The sequence below is a fragment of the Muscardinus avellanarius genome (genome assembly GCF_963383645.1).
Source record: "Muscardinus avellanarius genome assembly, chromosome: 3".
Classification (NCBI taxonomy): domain Eukaryota; kingdom Metazoa; phylum Chordata; class Mammalia; order Rodentia; family Gliridae; genus Muscardinus; species Muscardinus avellanarius.
Genome location: NC_137788.1, coordinates 115,126,967 through 115,145,966, shown reverse-complemented (window position 1 = coordinate 115,145,966; position 19,000 = coordinate 115,126,967). Strand labels below are relative to the sequence as shown.

Sequence of the window (19,000 nt, the reverse complement as noted above, 5' to 3'; positions counted from 1 at the left end):
CTAGCATTCCAGAGGTGCTCCAAAACATTTCCGGCAGTTAATGGCCTTGGAAGAGGGCATCTGTGCCCGGCGCTGGCGCAGTTCCTCCTTGCCCATGCTGCTGGCCAGCTTGTTAAAGGCGGACTTGTACTTCTTATCGAAGGCCACTAGGGGAGAGGGTTGGCGATGATGCGGTAGGACCCCAGCCTCCCACAGCTGGCCCACGACCCCACTGCTTCTCAGCCGCATCTGCTCCTCACCTATGTCCACGTGGTCCTTGCCCAGAACAGCCATCGTCAAGAACAAGATCTCATGGTAGATGCCTCTGTAGGAAGGGAAGGGTATGAATGAGGGACAGAGGTACGAAGCCGGCACAAGCCGGAGCCCCCCAGGGAGCACCGTACCTCTGCAGGTGCAGGCCAGTGGGAGGGGGCCCAAGGGTCTCCAGCAGGAGCCCCACAGCCTTGTGCACCTCATTGAGCCCAACATGGCGCATCACCGACTCCAGCAAGGCCAAGCTGAGACATGCAGGCGCTGGGCCCGGCCACACCACCCGCTGCGGGATCTGGCCTGGGTGAAAGCAAAAAAGGTCACCAGGGTCACTGAGGCCTCGCCTGCGGCACCCCCGCCCCCCTCACGGAGAGCAGACTCACTGTGGACCCTCCAGAGCACATACAGAGGTGGGCAGCTGTTGGGGTCGGGCGTCAGAACGTCCCACAGCAGCCGCACCTGCACGGAGGCTGGGTCAGGAGTGAGCCAAGGAGGCGGGGTCTGGGGAGGCTGAGACAGGGGAGACCGTGAGGCTCAGAACACAAAACGGCACAGGGGCGTCCAGAGACACAGCCCAGGAGACAGGGAAGTGAGCCCTGGCGAGCAAGGGAGCAAGGACTCTGGTTTGAAATTGGCTATGTCCCTAGAGCCTGAAAACTCTTCCTGGAACATAAAAAGTGCTCAGTAAATATTGGCAGAATGAACAGACAAACATTAATGAATCTTTTTTTTTTTTTTTTTTTGGTGGTCCTGGAGATGGAACCCACAAACCCAGGAGCATTCTACCTCCAAGCTACACCCCCAGCCTTATCTTATTTATTTTGAAATGCGCCAAGTCAACCTGTGTTCCTATTCTTGGCTTCCCAGGTACTGACCAAGACAGAAAGCTGGGAGCGAGGAAGGGGGCACTCAGGGAGTAGGACCAGGTGGGGACACTGACCTGGGCGGGCAGGGGCTCGTCACAGGAGGCTAGCACAAGGCCTGGTAGAATACTAGGCAGGCGCAGGCGCTGGAAATACCACAGAAGGTTCCAGAAGATGATGGGGTGGGCAGCAGGCAGCTCAGGCAGTGCCAGCACCTCACTGCCCTCGTTCTCCACCAGCGACTCCAGCTCCTTCCGCAGCACCAGGGGGCTCAGGTATGCCCATGCCCCGCTCTCTACCCGCCGGGAGGTGCCCTGCCAGGCAAAGGAGGGAGATGGTGGGCTCATTCCCGGTCCCGTCCCCAGAGCCCTCCCTCCCACGGAGCCATCCCCTCCACCAGCTTTCAGGATGCCCATCTGCCTGGCAGCACACCCCCATTTCTCCTGCCCCTCTGGCCCAGCCCTTACCCCGGTGTGCCCATTGCAGAGTTGGGGCTCGTCCAGGGCGAGGCAGAGCCTGCGGTCACTGAGCACAGGCCCAGGCCCCCCAGGAACAGGGGCGTCTCTGCTGCCGCTGGCACCTGCAGAAGCCGACTTGGGGCTGGGGGCGCTGCAGAAGGACGGGGTGGGGGTGGGGGTGAGCTCTGGGACTACCACCTCCCCGCCCTACCCGTAGCACTTGCCCTGTGCCGGGCACCTGGGTCGCGCGTCCAGGGTCTGGACACTGAGCAAGGGCACAAAGGGGCAGGCGCAGAAGGGGCAGGCTGTGTTGAGGTTGGAGTCGTCGGGCGCCCAGCCAGCCATGATGTCCTCGTCGTACACCAGGGAGTCGCAGGCGTGGCACAGGGAGCAGCTGGACAGCAGGATCTGTAGGCAAGGAGACCCCAGGAAGCAGGCCTGGCACCCGGCCAGCCATTCCTCCTCCTCCTCCCCATCCCAGCCCTCCCAGCCTGGGCCCTTGATGGGGTGACTGTGAGGAGTGTGTGTGTGTGTGTGTGTGTGTGTGTGTGTGTGTGTGTGTCCCTGCACATTTGAGCGGGTGGGCTTATCCTCACTTCCAGGGAGGGCGGCTGGGAGGACCCAGGGGTGTCAGTGAGGCGCTCAGAGGAGCGGCGGAGACTCAGGCTGCTGAGAGAAGACTCGGAGAGGTCCCACTCGCTGCCCAGAGAGGCCGAGCTCTGCCATAACACAAGAAAGCAGGGTCAGCCAGCCCATCCCCCTCTTGGCCCAGTATGCCAGTATCCACAGCCCCCCAAGTCCCTCAGGGTCCCCTTTTGGGTCAGCCCTCCCAAGGCCTCCCTCGCCAGCTACCTCCGAGGCGGTGGAGCCAGGGCGCTCTCGGGGCCGCAGGAGGCTGTCCATGGGACTGCGGCGGGCCGGGGGAGGCAGGTCAGGGGGCAGCTCAGTGGCAGGAAGGTGGGAGGCAGGGGAGCGGCGGGATGGAGTGAGCAGCTGTTGGAGGCGGGCCCCCAGGCCCCGTCGGGGGGTGCCGGCCTCATCCTGATGCCCACCAGCCTTGGGGCCGCGCCCACTCAGCCCTTCCAGCGTCTCGCTGGACTGGGTGCTCAGGGCTGAGCCGGAGCCCCTTGGGCTGCCTCCAGGTGCCAGGTCCTCCCCCGCCAGGCTCAGGTCTGAGAGACTTCCATCATGCCAGGGCAGCGGTGATCCCCGGGGTTCCAGGACCCCCAAGGCTTCTATCACTGCAGAGCACAAAAGAATCAGGGAAGCCAGGTGCGGTGGCGCACCGTTGTCATCCCAGCATTCTGGAGGCTGAGACAGGAGGATCTGGGTTCGCGGACAGCCTCAGCTACTTAGTGAGGCCCTTTGCAACTCAGTGAGACCCTGTTTCAAAATAAAGAATAAAAAATAGGGCTGGGGGTGTAGCTCAGAAGTAGAATGCCCCTGGGTTCCATCCCCAGTACCTCAAAACAAAAACAAAAAAAATCAGAGAAGAGGGCACCACCCTGTCCTTTAGTTGCACCCTTCCTGGAATCATGATCTCTGGCATTACAGCACCACCGTGACATTCTAGAAAGGGTTCCCTTAGAGTTAAAGGCACCCACCACACTGCCACCCTTCCCCTGGGCAAGAGCTTAGAAAAGCTGATTACATGGTGGGCGTGGTGGCGCACCCTTGTAATCCTAGTACTTGGGAGGCTGAGACAGAAGGATCTGCAGGTCCAAGGACAGCCTCAACAAATAGTGAGGTTCTTGTCAACCTAGAGAGACCCTGTTTCTAAATAAAAGTAAAGCCGGGCATGGTGGCGCATGCTTGTAATCCCTGCGCTTGAGAGGCAGAGACAGGAAGATCGCGCAGGTTCTAAGCCAGCCTTGCTGGCTTAAGAGACCCTGTTTCCAAAAATAAAATAGGTCTGGGAATGTAGCCTGGAGATAGAAGGGATTCCAGGAACCCCAGTACCACCTAAATAAATAAATAAATAAATAAATAAAAAAAGCCAGGCGTTATGGTACACGCTTGTAATCCCAGTATTCAGGAGGCTGAGACAGAAGAATCAGTTTGCTGACCGTCTCAACTACTTAGTGAGGTCCATTGCAACTCAGTGAGACCCTGACTCAAAATAAAGAATAAAAAACAGGGCAGGGGGTGTACCTTGGAGGTCGAATGCCCCTGGGTTCCATCCCCAGACCCACAAAAATAAAGAAAAAGAATAAAAATTGGGCTGGGGCATTTGTAGCTGAGAGGTAGAATGCCCCTGGGTTCCATCCCCAGTGCCACACACACACAAAAGCTGAGTACAGGGAAGCCAGGGCTCGGCTGAGGCACTCACTGTGGGCCACTCCGGCCTCCACGGTGGGCTGGGCTCCGCGGGCACTGCCCAGGCTGCCGCTCTTCACTAGGCGCCCAGTGGGTGAGGCCGGGTCCCGCAGGCTCCGCCCAGCCCAGGTAGTCTGGCGCTGAAGGGGGCGGCTGGGGGAGGGACGCTCCCGATAGGCCTCTGTGGAAGACACGTGGAAAAAATGGCTTAGAGACAGCGAGAGAGAGACGCAGCCCTTGCCTGCCATTCCATAACACAGCTCCTTGGACTTGGAGGATGTTATCTCTTTTATTACTAGACAGGTGTAGCATCCCCATTCTCAGGGGACCCCTGGTGCAATGCTTAGGCCGGCCCAGGGTGTCCATCTCTCTCCTGGCCTGAGGCCGGCTGCCCCATCCCCAAGCCGCCCTCGCCAGGCCCTGCCCACCTGTCTGGGAGGTGCTAGGCTCTTCCTGGGTTGCCCCCTGCTCCTGCCGCCGTCGCCGCCTGTCTCGTAAGGGCTGGCGGAACTGAGCCGCCCCCAGGACGACGTTCCGGAGCTTGGCCCAGCGCAGCCGCCCACCGGGTGTGCCAGACGGCCACTTACTCTCCAGCACGGCCTGCCAAGCACAGTGCCCATCAGGATGCCATACGTCTATGCGCTGACCCCAGCCCCATGTCCACCCCCTGCCCTAGAGCCGGGGACTACCTTCTCTTCCCTTCCCGACCTCCTGCCTACGGCTATCTGACCGCTGGCCCCCAGGAACAGGAGCCCAGAAAAGGCAGTTGTCAGCGGTTGCCTCTGAGGGGACCTAGCAGAAGCTGGGGGTAACAGAACAAAACTGTATCTAGACTCGGTGACGTACACTGTATGGAAGCCAGGCATGGTGGCTCACACTTGTAATCTCAGTACTTGGGAGGATGAGACAGGAGGATCACAGGTTTACAGCCAGCCTCAGCTGCTAAGTGAGGCCCTTCATAACATAGTGAGACCATGTTTCCAAATAAAAATATAAAATACGTCTGGGACTGTAGCCCGGAGGTGGAAAGCCTCTGGGTTCCATCCCCAGCCTCACAAAAACACAAAACAAAACAAAAACAAAAAACAAAATAACAGTAATTACCACAGGATAGGACAGGGCCTAGCTCATCAAATACTTTAATTATAAGTCGGGCGTGGTGGTGCACGCTTGTAATCCCAGCATTTGGGAGGCTGAAACAGAAGGATCACGGTTTGCGGACAGCCTCAGCTACTTAGGCCCTTTGCAACTCCGTGAGACCCTGTTTCAAAATAAAGAATAAAAACTAGGGCTGGAGGTGTAGCTCGGAGGTAAAATTTCTCTGGGTTCCAACCCCAGACCCGCAAAAGAAAAAAAAAAACAAAAAACTTGAATTATTTCATCTGCCTGTGATGATGACTCTCTAGTATGAGCCGTCCCAATAATAGTCCACTCCATAGTAATGTGGTCCACTCAGCACTGGACTAAAGGCAGGCTTGAACAGGTGTAGTGGCCGCCATCCTGTAATCCCAGCATCACAGGTTTGAGGCCAGTTTCAGCAACTTAACAGATACCCTCAGCAACTTAAAGAGACCCTGTTTCAAAAATAAAAGGAGGCTGGGCTTGTTATCCTAGTACTTGGGAGACTGAAACAGGAGGATAACAGTTCACGGCCAGCCTCAGCTATTTATGCCCTCTGCAACTCAGTGAGACCCTGTCTCAAAATGTAAAATAAAACAGGGCTAGCAGTGTAGCTCAGAGGTAGAATGCGCCTGGGTTCCATTCCCAGTATGGAGAAAAAAAAAATCTGTGGCTGCTGAGGCACCACCGAGGCACTAGCCCACAGCAGTTCTAGAAGCTGGCTGGACCGTGCAGGCCCACTATTCCAGGCACAGGGAGAGAAGCTGGGTCAAGGAGCAAGGTCTTCCCCATCCACGCCTCGTGCAGGCTGCCGCGTCCCACCCCTTAGCCCGCACCATACCTTGTTATAGTAGCCGTAGGTGATGGTGTTGGGCACGATGCCTGCCCGGCGCATCTCCAGCATGACCCGCACTGACAGCACAGGCTGTCCGTAGTGGGAGCAGAGCTGCATCAGCACCCGGTAACACACCTGGGCCCAGAGAGACAGAGGGTGACAGGAAGCTCACGCCCCAGCCTCCACCCCCGCCTGCACCCTCCTCGGGCCTCCAGTCCTCACTGGCTCTGCAGCTCCTTAGTACTCAACCATGCTTATTCACTTGGTGAATGTTTAGGGCGTATCTGCCAGTTCTGGGGCTCCCCATCTAATTTCCCTGCCCCCCCACCTTCCCTCTCGCAGCCGCACAGGTCAGTGGCTGCTTACCTCATCCGGGAGCACCACCTTGCGGCTCTCCATCTCACGCAGCACGTGGTAGGCCGTGTGCAGCGCCCGCACGCGGGAGGGTGCCGACTGCACGTAGGCAGGCAGACACAGAAACCACAGCCCATAGCAGTGGCCCAGCAGGTAGCGGGCCCACAGCTCAGGGACCGTCGCAGACTTCTGGGCCATCCGCTGTGCAATCTTCATCTCCTGGGGGGTGGAGGGAGGGGACACACCAGGGTGAGCTTTGTGCCAGGTAGGACAGGTCTCACAGAGGTATTGGGAAGTAGCCAGGCGTGGTGGCGCACGCTTGTAATCCCAGGATTTGGGAGGCTGAGGCAGGAGGGTCACAGTTTGTGGACAATCTCAGCTACTTAGTGAAGCCCTTTGCAACTCAGTGAGACCCTGTTTCTAAATAAAGAAAAGCCAGGCGTGGTGGTGCATGCTTGTAATCCCAGGATTTGGGAGGCTGAGACAGGAGGACTGACGTTCTTGGCCAGCCTCAGCTACTTAGTGAGGCCCTTTGCAACTCAGTGAGACCCTGTTTTATTCTTAATAAAGAATAAAAAATAGGGTTAGGGGTGTAACTCAGAGGTAGAATGCCCCCAGGTTCCATCCTCAGTACCAAAAAAAAAAAAAAAAATAGGGCTGGGAGTATACCTCAGAGGTAGAATGCTCCTGGATTCCATCCCGAGTACGGGAAAAAAAAAAAAAAATTATCTGGAAAAGCAACACCCTCCCCGAGGAAGGGCCTGTGCACTGAGGAGGCTGCAGCCCTGCCAGGGAGACCCCAGAGCACGGGAAAGTGCCAAGAAGAGGCAGCGGGGCCCTGAACTCCAGACTGCCCAGGAGATGGAGGCGGTGATGATGACAACCACAAAGGTAACAGCAGCAAATGTTAAGAGAGTGCGTTTCGTGTGCGAGGCACATGTAAACCTCCTGACAGCCCGATGGGGTCAGTTCCAGTTAACCTCGTTTGACAGATGAAGGAACAGAAGCAGCAGCGCTGGGCCTGAGCCCAGTTCCCAGAGGGTGCGTGGATGTCCACCTATTGTTTACCTGCTTGGTTCGGCGAGGCGCAGGACTGCTGGGGGCGCTACGGGATGGGCCAGGCACAGGCAGGGCCCCTGTTTGCTCTTGAGGAGACTCAAATAGCTCGGCCCGTAGTTCTGGGAACCCATCGTAGCTGGAAGGCAGAGGGATGCAACATAGGGGCTGGTGAACACGGCCAGGCAACCGGAGTGGACAGCCCCTGGGCCTTGGGATGCAGGAGGGGACCAAAGACGCTCACCAGTATTGTGGGGTGGATTCACTGCCCTCTGGTACTGGGGGCTCTTCAGGGGGCGTGATAAAGACCGTGAGCTCACTTCCCGACAGCTCCTCCAGCTCCACTAAGGGCGTCAGCTCCGGCTTCTCCTGCTCTGGGTGAACCTGAATGGGATGGGGAGAGAGTGAGTGTTCAGACGGTAGGCAAGAAGCCGGGCGTGGTGGCACACGCTTGTAATCCCAGCATTTGGGAGGCTGAGGCGGGAGGATCACGGTTCATGGACAACTTCAGCTACTTAGTGAGTCTCTCTGCAACTCAGTGAGACCCTGATTCAAAATAAAGAATAAAAAATAGGGCTGGGATGCCGGGCATGGTGGCACATGCTTATAATCCCCGTGCTTAGGAGGCAGAGACAGGAGGATCGCGCTGGTTCGAAGCCAGCCTCGCTGGTTTAAGAGACCCTGTTTCCAAATGAAAAGGTTAAAAAATAGGTCTGGGAGTGTATCCCGTAGGTAGAAGGACTTCCAGGAACCCCAGTACCACACACACACAAAAAAATAGGGCTGGGGGTGAAGCTGGGATGTATAATGTGCCTGGATCCCATCCCCAATACTGCAAAAAAAAAAAAAAAAGAAGAAGAAGCTGGGTATGGTGGCGCTTGTATATCATCCCAATACTTGGGAGGTTGAGACAGGAGGACTGCAAGTATGAGGCAAACCTCAGCAACTTATGAGACCCTGTTTCAAATTTAAAACTAAAAAGGTTGGGCATGGTAGCATACACCTGTAACCCCAGTACTTGGGTGGCTGAAACAGGAGGATTGTAGGTTCATGGCCATCCTCAGCAAATTAGTGAGACCCTATTTCATTTTTTTAAATTTTTAAAAAATTTTATTTTTATGGTGGTACTGGGGATGGAACCCTTCTACCTCCGGGCTACACTCCCAGACTTATTTTATACTTTATTTAGAAACAGGGCCTCTTAAGCCAGAGAGGCTGGCTTTGAATCTGTGCGATCCTCCTGTCTCCGCTTCCCAAGCGCGGGGATTACAAACGTGCGCCACCACAACCGGCAAGACCCTATTTCAAAACAAAAAATAAAAAAGGGATGGGGATGTAGCTCAGAGTTGGAATGCCCATGGGATCAATCCCTAGTACCACAAAAAAATAAAAATAAGCCAGGCGTGGCGGCACACACTTGTAATCCCAGCACTTGGGAGGCTGAGACAGGAGGATCTGGGTTCACAGCCAGCCTCAGCTACTTAGTGAGGCCCTCTGCAACTCAGTGAGACCCTGTTTCCAAATAAAGAATAAAAAATCAGGCTGGGGGTGTAGCTCAGAGGTAGAATGCCCCTGGGTTCTATCCCTAGAACCACACAAAAAAATTAAAAATTAAAAAAGGGCTAGGGGTGCAGCTTGGAGGTAGAATGCCCCTGGGTTTGATCCCCAATAGCCCCCCCAAAAAAGAAAACCAACATGGAGCAGAGTCATAGGGTCCCAAAGATGACATCTCCCAGGAAAGTACAGAGACAGGGAAGGAGTCCTGGAGACACAGCTGGGAACAGAATCAGGAAGGGGTGATATAATACGTGAAGCCAGCCATGTTCTACTGTGTAGACTGTGCTCTGTGTAACTCCAGGGCGCCATTCTGGTCACAACCGAGATCTAGTCGTGTTTACTGTGGATATGATTTTTTGGAGATGCCGGAAGAGACACAGGCCCCGGAGCGACACAGAGAAGGGATGATGCCCGATACCTTGTCCACGCAAGAGTCAAAGAACTCGAAGGCAGCGTGCCGCGCAGAGCCGAAGGAGCACTCCTCGATGAACTGCGAGAACATCTGCGTGTGCAGCAGCTGGGCATACAGCTTGTGGCTGGAGCGCTCGCGGGACTTGAGGAAGCCTGGTGATGAGACGGGGACGGAAGGTCACCGGGGCTGTCCACCATGGGCATCAGCGTCTTCACACACAGCCCCGCAGACCGTGACCCGCTCAAGCTGTAATCCCATGGAGTTCCTCCCTTTTGTCCCTCTACATCCACTGACACAGGCTGGGAGCCCCCCAGGGATGGGTCCCTCAACAGAGCTGTGCACGTGGGGGCTGCTCACAAGGTCACTGCGTCCACCCCACACCCAGGGTTCCCGGAGAGCAGGGCCTTATCTGCTTCATTTCCCCCAACTCTTCCAAGGCCAGGAGGGGGGACGGCATAAAGCAGAGCCCATAGAACACTGTGTGTATATGCGTGCGTGCGTGTGTGTGTTACTGGGGATTGAACACAGGGACATCCTAACTCTGAACTACACCCCCAGCCCTATTTCTTTTCTTTCCTTTTTTTTTTTTTTTTATGATACTGGGGTTCCTGGAAACCCTTTTACCTCCAGACTACATTCACCATGCCCGGCTCCCTATTTCATTATTTATTTATTTACCTATTTATTGCCGGTCTGGGGATGGAACCCAGAGGCATTCTACCTCTGAGCCATACCCTCAGCCCTATTTTTTATTCTTTATTTTGAAACCAGGTCTCACTGAGTTGCAAAGAGTCTCACTAAGTAGCTGAGGCTGTCCGCGAACTACAATCCTGTCTCAGCCTCTCAAATGCTGGGATTATATGCCTGTGCCACCATGCCTTGCCCCTATATATATTTTTTTATTTTGTTTTGGTTTGGTTTTTGGTACTGGGGATGGAACCCAGGGGCATTCTACCTCTGAGTTACACCCCCGGCCCTATTTTGTATTCTTTATTTTGAAACAGGGTCTCACTGAGTTACAAAGGGTCTCACTAAGTAGTAGCTGAGGCTGGCCTTGAACCCGCGATCCTACGGTCTCAGCCTCCCGAGTACTGGGATCACAAGCATGCGCCCCCACGCCCGGCTCCACAGAACATTATTTACTGAGCAAAGCAATAAGCAAGTGTCTCTCAGTCTCCTTCACCTTCTTCAAGGCGCCCACCCCCTGGCCACCCCACCCCTCCCAGGAGACCCTTGCCAAGCAGAGACGGCCCCTCTTTACCCTGAAGGTAGAACAGGTTTTCAACATCACGAGCCCCTTCAGAGGGGGCCTGGGTGAGGGGGCGCAGGAAGTCCCGGTAGCCCTTCAGGAGACAGGCCATGAATCGCAGGAAGGCCCCTTGCACCTCTCTCTCGAGGCGGGCCCGGCGGCCGCACACGGCCTCATAGTCAGTCAGCAGGAATTCCAGCGATGCCTCCTCCTCAGGTCCGGTGTAAGCTGGGGACCAAGGCAGCGGAGGAGCCTCAGAGGCACACTGCAGCTCTTGCTGGCCTCTGACAGCTCATCCCCACAGCAGCTGAAGCCCACCCTGCAGGTACCAGCCTCAGAGCTCCCGGGCAGGCAACAACTCAATCTTCCTGTCATGCACAGGTTTAAAGAGAACTTCAATCCCCTCGCTTCCACCAAATCCTGACTCCTGCACCCTCCAGGGACGTCCTGCTCCCTACCGGCCTCCCCACACTGCAGCCCCCAGCCTCCCGCGCCCCCCAGGCTCCTCACTCTGGTCCAGTTGCTGGTACAGATTTGTCAGTGTGGCCAACAGAACCTTGTAGGGTCTGCGGGGCAGGGTCCGAGGGGAGAGCGGCTTCTTGTCTTCCGTCCTAAGAGAGAAACAGAGAAGTAGGATTGCAAGGCACTTGGAAGCCTCTCCTACTTCTTGTTTTTGTTTTTCGGTACTTGGGATGGAACCCACAGGCATTCTACCTCTGAGCTACAACCTTAGCCATATTTTTTTATTTTATTTTTGTCTTTTTTTTTTTTGCAGTACTGCAGGTGGAACCCAGGGACTTTTCTACCTCCGGACTACACTCCCAGACATATATATATATATATATATATATATATATATATATATATATATATATATATAATATACATTATGTTATATATAATATATATAATAGAATATATAATATATATATATAATATATATATTGGTGGTACTGGGGTTCCTGGAAACCCTTCTACCTCTGGGCTACACTCCCAGACCTATTTTATATTTTTATTTGGAAACAGGGTCCCTTAAGCCAGCAATGCTGGCTTCAAACCTGCGCGATCCTCCTGTCTCCGCCTCCCAAGAGCTGGGATTACAAGCGTGCACTGCCACGCCTGGCTCCTCTTTTATATTTTATTTGGAAACAGGGTCTTACTAGGTTGTTGAGAGCCTCACTAAGTAGCTGAGGCTGGCTTTGAACCTACGCGATCCTCCTGTCTCAGCCTCCCAAGAGCTGGGATTACAAGCGTGCACCACCACGTCCAGCCCATTTTTAAAAATTTATTTACTTATTTATTTATTTTGGTGCTCAGGGTTGAACTTAGGGGCATTCTACCTCCAAGCTACACCCCTGGCCCTATTTTAGTTTTTATTTTGAAACAGGGTCTTGGCTGGGCATGGTGGTACACACCTGTAATCCCAGTACTTGGGAGGCTGAGAGAGGAGTATTGCAGGTTTGGAGGACAGCCTCAAGAAGTTCTGAGCCTCTCATCAACCTAGTGAGACCCTGTTTCAGAATTTAAAAAAATTTTAGCCAGGCGTGGTGGCGCATGCTTGTAATCCCCGCACTTGGGAGGTAGAGACAGGAAGATCGCGCAGGTTCAAAGCCAGCCTTGCTGGCTTAAGAGACCCTGTTTCTAAATAAAAATATAAAAAAATAGGTGTCTGGGAGTGTAGCCCAGAGGAATATATATATATATGTATATATATATATATATATATATAACCTCAGCTATTTAGGCCCTCCGCAACTTAGCGAGACCCTGTTTCAAAATAAAGAATAAAGATAAAGAACAGGGCAGGGGGTATAGCTCGGAAGTCAAATACCTCTGAGTTCCAACCCCACACCCATAAAAAATAATAATAATAATTTTAAAAATAAAGAATAAAAATAGGGCTGGGGGTGTCGCTTGAAGGTAGAATGCCCCTGGGTAAAAAGAAAGGAAAAAAAATAGGGCAAGGGGTGTAGTTCATCCTCAGTACCAAAAAGAAAAGAAAGAAAAGTCTCATTATGTTGTGGACGGCCTCATTAAGTTGCTGAGGCTGGCTGTGAACCTGCAATCCTCCTGACTCAGCCTCCCAAGTACTAGGGCTACAGTCGTGCACCACCACGCTTGGCCTGTCTCCCCTTTTCTTTGCCTGGAGCTTTTTGGGGCTGAGAGGACCCCACACACCTTGCGCGCTCACCTCCCGATGCCCCCCCATTGGGACCCAGCTCCTTACTGGAAGAGCGTGTTGGTATCCAGGTCCACACAGATGACGTCGGCAGGCGGGTCATGCAGATCGAAGTAGCTGGAGTGGATGCCCACGATGAAGGGCACAGGGGCGCTCAGCACGTCTGCCAGCACCAAGGGGCACAGCGGGATGTAGGGGCACTGCCAGTGCAGCGGGAAGATCATCTGGAGCACCAGGGAGCATGAGCCAGTGAGCAGACTGGGGCAGCAGCCGGCGATAGCAGATGCTGACCTCAGAAGGAGTTGGGCGCTCATCTCCATAGAAGACCCGTCCCTGAGGGCTCGACCCAGGGAGAGGGGCTGCGGCCCTCCCCAAGGAAGGAAAAGCCAGGGAGGCGTCCAGGGATGGAGGGAGGGGCAGGCCGCGGCACTCACCGAGACCAGGGCCTCACAGACGCTGGTGAGCAGGTCCGGCCGCAGGGAGTGGACCAGGAGTTTGTGCTCGGTGAGCACAGCCAGCAGCAGTGTGATGGCCAGCTCAGGGCCCAGGCTCTGCAGCAGCTGCAGGAAGCTGGCGCCGCTGTGGGCAAGGCGGGGTGGGGCGCGGCTCAGCAGCAGACCCTGGACACTCGGGCCCAGGGAGCTGGGCCCCGCCTGCCTGCATAGACTTCAGTAGCTGCGCCCACCTACCCGGCCGGCACCACGTCCTCCTCCTCAATGGCCCCCTCCCCCCACACCTGGGCACATACCTGATGGGCAGCGGGGAGGACACGGGTTGACAGAGCAGCAGGTTGTCATAGGGAGACATCTGGGAGGGCCCAGGAGCCACGGGTCAGGATGCTGACAGCTGGCTCCTGCCCCCCCCACCCCAACATCCCAAACTCGGCTCTCACCTGCACTAGGATGCGGGGTCTCTGTGGGGAAGGGAACGGGACGTTGTGAATGAAGTGGGAGATGTGCCTGGGGAGAGAGGGAAGCGGTGAGGCCAGCCCCCCAGTGCACCCCTGTCCTGCCTCCCCCCTACCTACACACTTTCCTCTCTTCTGCTCAAGAACCTTAATGCTAGCCTGGTGTGGAGGCTCAGACAGGAGGATCCCGGTTCACTGACAGCTACTTAGTGAGGCGCTTTGCAACTCAGTGAGACCCTGTTTCAAAATAAAGAATAAAAATAGGGCTGGGGTGTAGCTCGGAAGTAGAATGCCCCTGGGTTCCATCCCCACCAGTACCGCAAAAAAAAAAAGAACTTTAATCCTCCCTGAATCTGGCTTTGAGACCTTGATCGGATATCAGAGGCTCCATTACCCATAGAGCAAATCAGAAAAGAGGCCCCTTGCTAGGCGTACAAAGCCCTTGTCAGGACCCAACTAGAAAGCGCAGACTGGCTGGGTGTTGTGGCGCACGCTTGTAATCCCAGCATTCAGGAGGCTGAGACAGGAGGATCGCGGTTCGCAGACAGGCTCAGCTACTCAGTGAGGCCCTCTGCAACTCAGTGAGACCCTGTTTCAAAGTAAAGAATAAAAAATAGCCGGGCGTGGTAGCACACGCTTGTCATCCCAGCATTTGGGAGACTGAGACCAGAGGATCGCGGTTCTCGGACAGCCTCAGCTACTTAGTGAGGCCCTCCACAACTTAGTGAGACCCTGTTTCAAAAATAAAAAATAAAAAATAGGGCAGGGGGTGTAGCTTGGAGGTCAAATGCCCCTGAGTTTCATCCCCAAACCCACCAAAAAAAAAAAAAGAGGGGGGGGCGGTAGGGTGTGTGGCTTCGAGGTAGAATGCCCCTGGGTTCCATCCCCAATACCAAAAAAAAAAAAAAAAAAAAATTCGGGCAGCCCTGTCCCCTACCAGAGCCCAGCCCACCCAGTGCACCTCCCTCCTGACCTCTCCCATTGGGCTCTTCGGGCCTCCCTCTCTCCTACCCCCTCCCAGAGTCAGGGGAGGCATGCTCACGCTTCCAAGGGCAGGCGGTGGGGGCCCGAGACAGAGTAGCGGTACAGGAAGGTCAGAAAGGCCCGGAAGGCCGGGAAGGCGGGCCAGCGAGACAGGACGGCAATGGCGCGCCGGCTGCGAACGGCTCGGCCCCCCAGCGCCCGGCCCCGCTCCACCGCGCTCAGCAGGCCCAGCGCCCGCGCCTGCCGCTCCGACAGCGCGGCCCTCGGGAACGCCTCGTAGAACTGCAGCGCGGCGCCATACACCTGGAGGGCAGAGGGGCAGGACAGTCCCGCGCCGCCCAGGCACTCTCTGTGCTCCAGGCAAACCCTGTCCAGGCACCTACCCCGTCCAGGCACCTACCCCGACCAGGCACCCACCCCGACCAGGCACCCACCCCGACCAGGCACCCACCCCGTCTAGGCACCCATTCCATCCAGGAACTCACCCTGACCAGACACCTACCCCGTCCAGGCACTCACCCCGACCAGGCACCCACCCCGACCAGGCACTCACCCCGTCCAGGCACCTACCCCATCCAGGCACCCACCTTGTCGCCAGCGGCACCCGTGAGCACGAAGGTTGAAAAGACCGGCACTGGGTACTTGGTCTGCGCGGGCCAGCACTCAATAGTGGCCCCCATGGGCAGGCAGAACACTGGCACCGACTCGGGCAGCGGGAACGTCTCGTTGTCCTCCTCCGGGTAGCGGCCCAGCAGCTCTACACCCCAGCACAGCACCCAAAAGGAACGGGTCTGTGGTCAGACCCCGGATGAAGAGCCAAGCAGCAAAGGCAAAGGGAATTCTAGGGGACACCAAAGAAGCTGCCAGGGCACCAGGGCAGAGAGAGGCGGGGGTCAAGGGCACCACTCACCAGCCTCGTACACCAGCGTGTTGGCCTTGGCCAGGCCCACCTTGTAGCACAGGTACACCGCAGGGCCCCACTGCCAGAAGACAGAAGCAGACACACACAGCTAATGGAGGTTTCTCTTTTCTTTTTTTGTGGGTCTGGGGATGGACCCAGAAGCATTGTACCTCCAAGCTACACCCCCAGCCCTAGTTTTTATTTTTTTAATTTTTGCAGGTCCAAGCTACACCCCCTGCTCTATTTTTTATTCTTTATTCTGAAACAGGGTCTCACTGAGTTGCAGAGGGCCTCACTAAGTAGCTGAGGCTGTCGGCAAACTGTGATCCACCTGTCTCAGCCTCCCAAATGCTGGATGACAAGTGTGTGCCACCACGCCCAGCTTGCTAAGAGGTTTCTGGGCTCCACTTTTATCTTTGAAGCTCCCCCCAATCCCAGTCCCCACTCTGGCCTGCCCTGAACGCACTGCGTGCCCAGGGTCCACACCCCACCCTCCCTCTAGCAGCCCGGTCTGCTCACCATGCCAGGGTTGAGGTTGCGAGGCAGGCGGCAGTAGGTGTGAGGCGTACCCTCACCCTTGCTGGGCAGCACCAGGCACAGGTCAGTGATGCCCAGGGCATGCAGTCCTGCCCCCTCTGCTGCCCGCCGGTAGGTGAGGTAGGTGCGGGGGTGCCCAGGGCCCGGAGGGGCCAGGTTGGCTGAGTGACTGTAGGGTGTCGTGTCAAGAACTTGGAAGCCAGGCTTGGGGCGCTCCTTGCCCTCGTATAACACCCTGGGTTCCGAGCAGAGAGAGGGGTCAGGACAGGACGGAGGAGAAAGACCCGTCCCACCAGATCTGCCCACCCAGTCCCCTAACCCTGCCTCGCACCTTTAGCTCTTGTAGACCCCAATAGCACGATCGGCCTCTTCCTGAATAGTGTGTGTGTGTGTGTGTGTGTGTGTGTGTGTGTGTGTGTGGTACTGGGGTAAAACCCAGGGTCCTTCTACCTCTAGACTATACCCTCAGTCCTGTTTCATTTTTTATTTGGAAAGAGTCTTGCAAAATTGCTGAGCCTCACTAAGTTGCTGAGGCAGGCTTTGAACTTGCGATCTCCTGTCTCAGCCTTCCAAGTACTGGGATTACAGGTGTGTACCACTACACCCAGCTTTTCCTACTGAATCTTATACTCCACTTTGCCCTTGGCTCTACTTTTTTTTTTTTTTTTTTTTGGTCCTGGGGATTGAACCCAGGAGCATTCTATGCCCAAAGCAACATCTCTAGACCTTTTTTTTTTTTTGCGGTACCAGGGATGGAACCCAGGGAAATTCTACCTCCAAGATACACCCCCAGGCCTATTTCTTGGTCTTTTTTAATTTTATTTTTTTGTGGTACTCGGGGTGGAACCCAGGGGCTTTTCTACCTCTGGGCTATACTCTCAGACCCATTTTATATTTTATTTGGAAACAGGGTCTCACTAAGTTATTGAGAGCCTCACTAAGTAGCTGAGGCTGGCTTTGAACCTATACGATCCTCCTGTTTCAGCCTCCCAAGCACTGGGATTACAAGCGTGCACCACCACGCCCGGCTATGTTTATTTATTTTATGCAGGTCTGGGGATGGAACACAGGGGCATTCCACCTCTGAGCTACACCCCCAACCCTATTTTTTGTTCTTTATTTTGAAATAGAGTCTCACTGAGTTGCAGAGGACCTCGCTGAGTAGCTGAGGCTGTTCGCAAACCGCCTCCCAAATGTTGGGATTACAAGCATGTGCCACCACTCCCGGCTCTTATTTTTTTACTTTTATTTATTATTATTTTTTTATGTGGAAACAGGGTGTCTTAAGCCAGCACAGCTGGCTTCGAACCTGCGCGATCCTCCTGTCTCTGCCTCCCAAGCGCGGGGATTACAAGCGTGCGCCACCACGCCCGGCTATTATTTTTTATTTTGAAATAAGGTCTTGTTAAGTTGCTGAGAGCTGCACTAAGATGCTGAAGCTGGCCTCAAACCTGTGATCCTCCTACCTCAGCCTCCCAAGAACTGGAATCACGGCCATGGCCACCATGCCCGGCCTTGGCTCTACTTCGTGGGACTGTCACCCTCCTGAATAAGCCAAGAGTTGACTGACTGCGCTAAGTCCCTCGTGTGGGTTATCTATTTACTCTTCCAATCAGCTCTAATCCCCTCTACCTCTCCCTCTTACCCATATCCCCTCCCACCTCCCCCAGTGCAGGCATGGGCAGGGGCACACACCCCAACTCGACGAGGGGGGGCTTGTCACGGCCCCTGCGGTAGCAGATGACTGGCTGAGTCCCACCCAGGAGACCAGCACTGAGCTCCAAGGGGTGGCCCCCGGCGGAAGCCTGAATGCACGTGTAGCCCTGGGGCACCTCCTCGCCCAGCGCGCGGGCGATGACAGCCACATCTGTGATGGGCTCAGCTGGCCGGGGAGGGCGCAGGGGCCCGCTGGCTTCGGGAACCCATGCATCCTCAGGGATGGGTGCTCCGTTCCCTGCCAGCCCAGCTACCACGAAGTAATCCACAAGCCGGGGGGGCCGCTCCTCCGCCATGGCCCCCCCCTCGCTCACGGCATCTGCAATGGTCAGGTGGGGGAAAGATGGAGCAAGGGAGGCTGGCGTAGCCATGGCAACCAGCGTGCACCCTCCCCCCACCTCCTTGCTGTACTTTCTTCCTAGTCCTTCCAGGGAAAGCTGGGATTAGAGGTCAGCCAATCCCAAACTCTCCCGCCTTGTGACATCACCACGTGTTCACAGCCCACCAGAGCCCCTTAAAGAGACCAGACCTCTTCCACTTAGCTGTTTCATCCTCTTCCCAAAGAACCCAAACTCCACTCCACCACACACAGCGAACCCGGGGTCTGACATCATATTACTAGAGCATTCTTTTTTTTGTGTGTACTGGGGATGGAACCCAGGGGCATTGTACCTCCGAGCTAAACCTCCAGCCTATTTTCTTACTCTTTATTTTTTTGAAACAGGGTCTCACTGAGTTGCAAAGACCCTCACTAAGTAGCCAAGGCTGTCTGCAAACTGATCCTCCTGTCTTAGCCTCCCCAATGCTGGGGTTACAAGTGTGCGCCACCACGCCTGGCTAGCATTTTTAAAGGCCTCAGCCACCCTCGCTCCCCACATACACAGTTATAACCTCACAGAGACCACAATAGTCTGTACTGGTCTGCAGTGACATCATTCATCTGGCAGGGACATCATGCCGACCTTTGTCTAAGGATTTCTGGCCTTGCCACTCCACTTATGACATCATAGGAACCTTCAGATCCAGCTGAGGCTCTTAAAGAGCCCAGTCCTAAGTTTTCAGAGCCGCCCCTAGGTTTCTGGGAAGCCTCACCACACCCAAATTAGGTGTTTTTTCCCAGACTCAAGTGTTCTTTTTCCTAGCATAACTCCACTAGCCTGGTCAACGGGTCAGTGCCCTTCCACCTCGGGGATCCTTGGTATCTCCAGAAAGGTTTAAAGTGGCTATGGGAAACAATTCTTGCCACCCCACGCCCTCTGCCCTGGAGCTACGGAGCCACAAAGACAAAACCAGGCCCAGGACAATCTT

At 55.3% G+C, this 19,000-nt stretch overlaps 1 protein-coding gene across 2 annotated transcripts; it reads right to left on the bottom strand.

The window, feature by feature from the left end:
• Positions 1–18,009, bottom strand: DENND4B (DENN domain containing 4B; the record flags this gene model as incomplete). 2 transcript variants are annotated; one of them, XM_080691732.1, is made up of 27 exons in its annotated part: positions 17,672–18,009; positions 15,959–16,211; positions 15,449–15,518; positions 15,126–15,295; positions 14,597–14,841; positions 13,540–13,606; positions 13,396–13,454; positions 13,082–13,226; positions 12,696–12,871; positions 10,979–11,079; positions 10,481–10,696; positions 9,226–9,371; positions 7,495–7,634; positions 7,263–7,389; positions 6,207–6,413; positions 5,847–5,975; positions 4,315–4,486; positions 3,900–4,067; positions 2,423–2,811; positions 2,167–2,289; positions 1,809–1,978; positions 1,580–1,721; positions 1,190–1,426; positions 633–750; positions 384–549; positions 240–304; positions 1–146 (listed from the first exon to the last, which is right to left on the bottom strand). In XM_080691732.1, the coding sequence occupies exons 1-27, from the start codon at positions 17,986–17,988 to the stop codon at positions 1–3; spliced, it is 4,464 nt and encodes a 1,487-aa protein (XP_080547858.1). In that variant the 5' UTR covers positions 17,989–18,009. The 2 variants fall into 2 exon arrangements, with proteins under 2 accessions (XP_080547858.1, XP_080547857.1); XM_080691731.1 differs by having other exon boundaries at positions 633–759; positions 17,672–18,003.
• Between the last annotated feature and the right edge of the window lie 991 nt (positions 18,010–19,000).